The following is a 2,768-nucleotide window of genomic DNA, read 5'->3' as shown; positions in this document are numbered from 1 at the left end:
GGGGGGGAGGAAGAGAGAGGAGAAAGAATCCAAACAAGGTTTTGGTTCTTAAGTTACAGAAGAGATGTTTAAAAACGGGATGTAAATGTTGATGAAACCAATCTGCTTGCAAAGGTGTGTACTGCATTTCTGTATTAATAGTTTTCTTTGGGAGGAATTTTAGTGCTCTTACTCCAAAAGGGAAATAGTAAACCAGTACTTATGTGAAGGGGGGGAGGAGGAGGGATTTGGTAAGGTAATATCTTATGCCTCATAGTGATAGACTTAAGAAGCTCCATTTATTTAGCTTAACAAAGAGAAGGTTTAGGGGTGACTTGATTAGTCTAAGTACCTTTATGGGGAACAAATTTAATAATTACTCTTCAATCCATCAGAGAAAGGTATAACAATCCAATGGCTGGATGTTGAAGCTAAATAATTTCAGACTGGAAACAAGGCATACATTTTTAAGAGTGTAATTAGTTATTGGAACAATTCATCAAGGGTTGTGGTGGATTCTCCACCACTGGCCATTTTTAAATCAAGAGAGATGCTCTAAGAATTATTTTGGGGGAAGTTCTCTGGCCTGTATTATGAAGGTCAGACTAGGTGAACAGAATCCAAGCCAGACAGGACCAGTTTCTTAAATGGTTAAGTTTGTTTTAACTAAGGAATAAAATGTTTCTTTTTTGTTTACATTCTAGATGGTGTATTTTTAATGGCCAAATTAGTTTACATTCTAGAGGGTGTTAGCCATGGCCAAATCAAATAATTGGCACATCAAAAAAAACATTTACAGTATCAGTTATTCATCCTGATTTGTTCACATGTGTGTCAGAGACCCTGATAAGTGGTATAAGTGAGCAATGAGATAAGATGCACTTCTTTCACTTGTTAGAGAAATGCTGTCACTTATTGAAGAGTATAAAGTCATTAGCAATGTTACAATTTTTTTAATCAAATGATCAGTGTATTCCCTACTCCACCACCACAGCCCAATAATGAACACCAAATTATACCCACAACTGGAATAACTAGCTAGTGACACACTGTTCTGGTCAAAATTTAATTTTTAGACTTTATAAAAAGCACAGCTGGTTCATAGACTCCTTTAAACAGGGGGGAGGGAGTGTTAAACAAGCTGTTAGAATCAGTTACCTTTTTATAGGAATTAAAGCTTGTCCTCTTCATTTCTTGAGCAGCTGGTGCCTTACTACAATGAAAGGCAAGGCAAACCCACTTCCGAAGAACACTACCATTAATCCTAGTAGCCGCCATTTGTTTTCTACAGAAAACGGAATGTTCTAGAAAAGACAGAGTTTGTTCACAATATGCCATCAATAGACTCACATTCTAGACGAGCTTTATAAAGGTATGCTTACTCCTTGTTTCCAAAACACTTCATCTAATATTTTGTGCATCTGCCTTTATAAAGGAATAACATAAGTGAAACACGACTCCCCTTTACTGAATGAAATCTTGACAGGTAGTTGGGGGGGGGGCAGGAAATAAGTGAAGTATTAACATATGAACTTGGTACTTTAATAGCTAACCTCCTCAGAAAGAGAGGGAGAATATAGGCTAACCAAGTAGTTTGCAAAATGTCTCCAACACAGATGTTCTGACACATTTGATCGCTCTACTTTGAAAGGACAGTACAATCTGGTACATCAGAAAGCGTTTACAGTATCATTGATTTTCTCATACTGTTGTGTTCACATCATTTGTACCACTGGGGCAGCAGGAGTTTGGGAAGAGGAAAGGCAGAGGCATGACAAGGACACGATCCCATCAGGGCTGCTGACAGAAACCCGACGGGAGGAGGCAAAGGCCCTCCCTGCCAGAAAGCCCCGGCGTCACAGGAGTCAGACAAAACAGGGTCATTACGTGCTGTGAATGCTGGAGCCGGCTCTGAGTCTTCCGCGGTCACTGTGGGGGTGGGGACCAGACACTCACTCGTAGGGGGCTGAGGGGGAGAGGGGGGGGGGAAGAACTCGCCTCCGGGGGTGGGGAACCGGGCAGTCTCCCGAAGGCAGGAATTGAAACCTACCAGCGCGCCCAGGAAAATCCCCTATCGGACGCGCCAGGAGGCTCTTGTGTGGGGGGAGTCCCACGGCTGCTCGGCCCCCGCGGGTTCACACACCTCGAGGGCTCGTTTAACGTACGATCGCCGCCCTCTCCCCGCAAGTCAGCCCGGGCCCTGGCCGGGAGGTGCCGCTCCCCCCTGCGACGCCTGTGACCCGCAGGCCTCGGGGCCGGGCAGCGCGCGGCGAAGCTGGGTGACGGGCCAGCCCCGGCCCCCCCGCGCCGTTACCTTTCCCGGCCCTTCCTCATAGTGGGACCTGCGGATGGCGGAGGTAGCGAAGCGGCGGACAGTGGCACCCAACATGGCGCCGGAGCGGGGACCGGGTCAGCGCGCGACTGAGGGCCTCTGTCTCCTTCACGACCTTCCTTCCCTGGCGCCGTGGGGCTTTATGGGATACAGTGCGGGACGGTGGCCGCCGAGTTCCCGCTGCCCTGCAGCAGCATGGGAATTGTAGTTCCAGGCGCCACCAGCCTTGCGGGGAGGTCGCGTGACTCAGGCGCAGGCTTGAGCTCCATACTGTCCCTGCCCTTCAAAGGGGAGCGGCCCTAGGGTGACCAGATGTCCCGATTTTATAGGGACAGTCCTGATTTTGGGGTCTTTTTCTTATATAGGCTCCTATTACCCCCCATCCCCCATCCTGATTTTTTACATTTGCTGTCTGGTCACCCTAAGCGGCCCTGCCTGGCAGCAGCGTAAACTTCAC

At 47.6% G+C, this 2,768-nt stretch overlaps 1 protein-coding gene and 1 non-coding gene across 2 annotated transcripts in view; both read right to left on the bottom strand.

The window, feature by feature from the left end:
- Window positions 1–2,438, bottom strand: part of LOC112106402 (cytochrome c oxidase subunit 7C, mitochondrial) — a 4,465-nt gene extending 2,027 nt beyond the window's left edge. Inside the window, exons 1-2 of the mRNA XM_024199623.3 lie at window positions 2,294–2,438; window positions 1,138–1,283 (exon numbers count right to left, since the gene is read on the bottom strand). Of these exons, the coding sequence (XP_024055391.1) occupies window positions 1,167–1,283; window positions 2,294–2,368 (192 nt within the window). The 5' untranslated portion in view covers window positions 2,369–2,438 and the 3' untranslated portion in view covers window positions 1,138–1,166. The remainder of the gene's footprint in view (window positions 1–1,137; window positions 1,284–2,293) is intronic.
- On the bottom strand, window positions 1,646–1,709 carry LOC112106405. Its single transcript, XR_002908097.1, has one exon. It is a non-coding gene; the product is annotated as a small nucleolar RNA Z39 (small nucleolar RNA).
- Window positions 2,439–2,768: the final 330 nt, after the last annotated feature.

Source organism: Terrapene carolina, unplaced genomic scaffold (assembly GCF_002925995.2).
Source record: "Terrapene carolina triunguis isolate 2854851 unplaced genomic scaffold, T_m_triunguis-2.0 Scaffold69, whole genome shotgun sequence".
In the NCBI taxonomy this organism is placed as follows: Eukaryota; Metazoa; Chordata; order Testudines; family Emydidae; genus Terrapene; species Terrapene triunguis.
The sequence above is the reverse complement of the archived record's forward strand: the minus strand, read 5'-3'. Positions and strand labels throughout refer to the sequence as shown.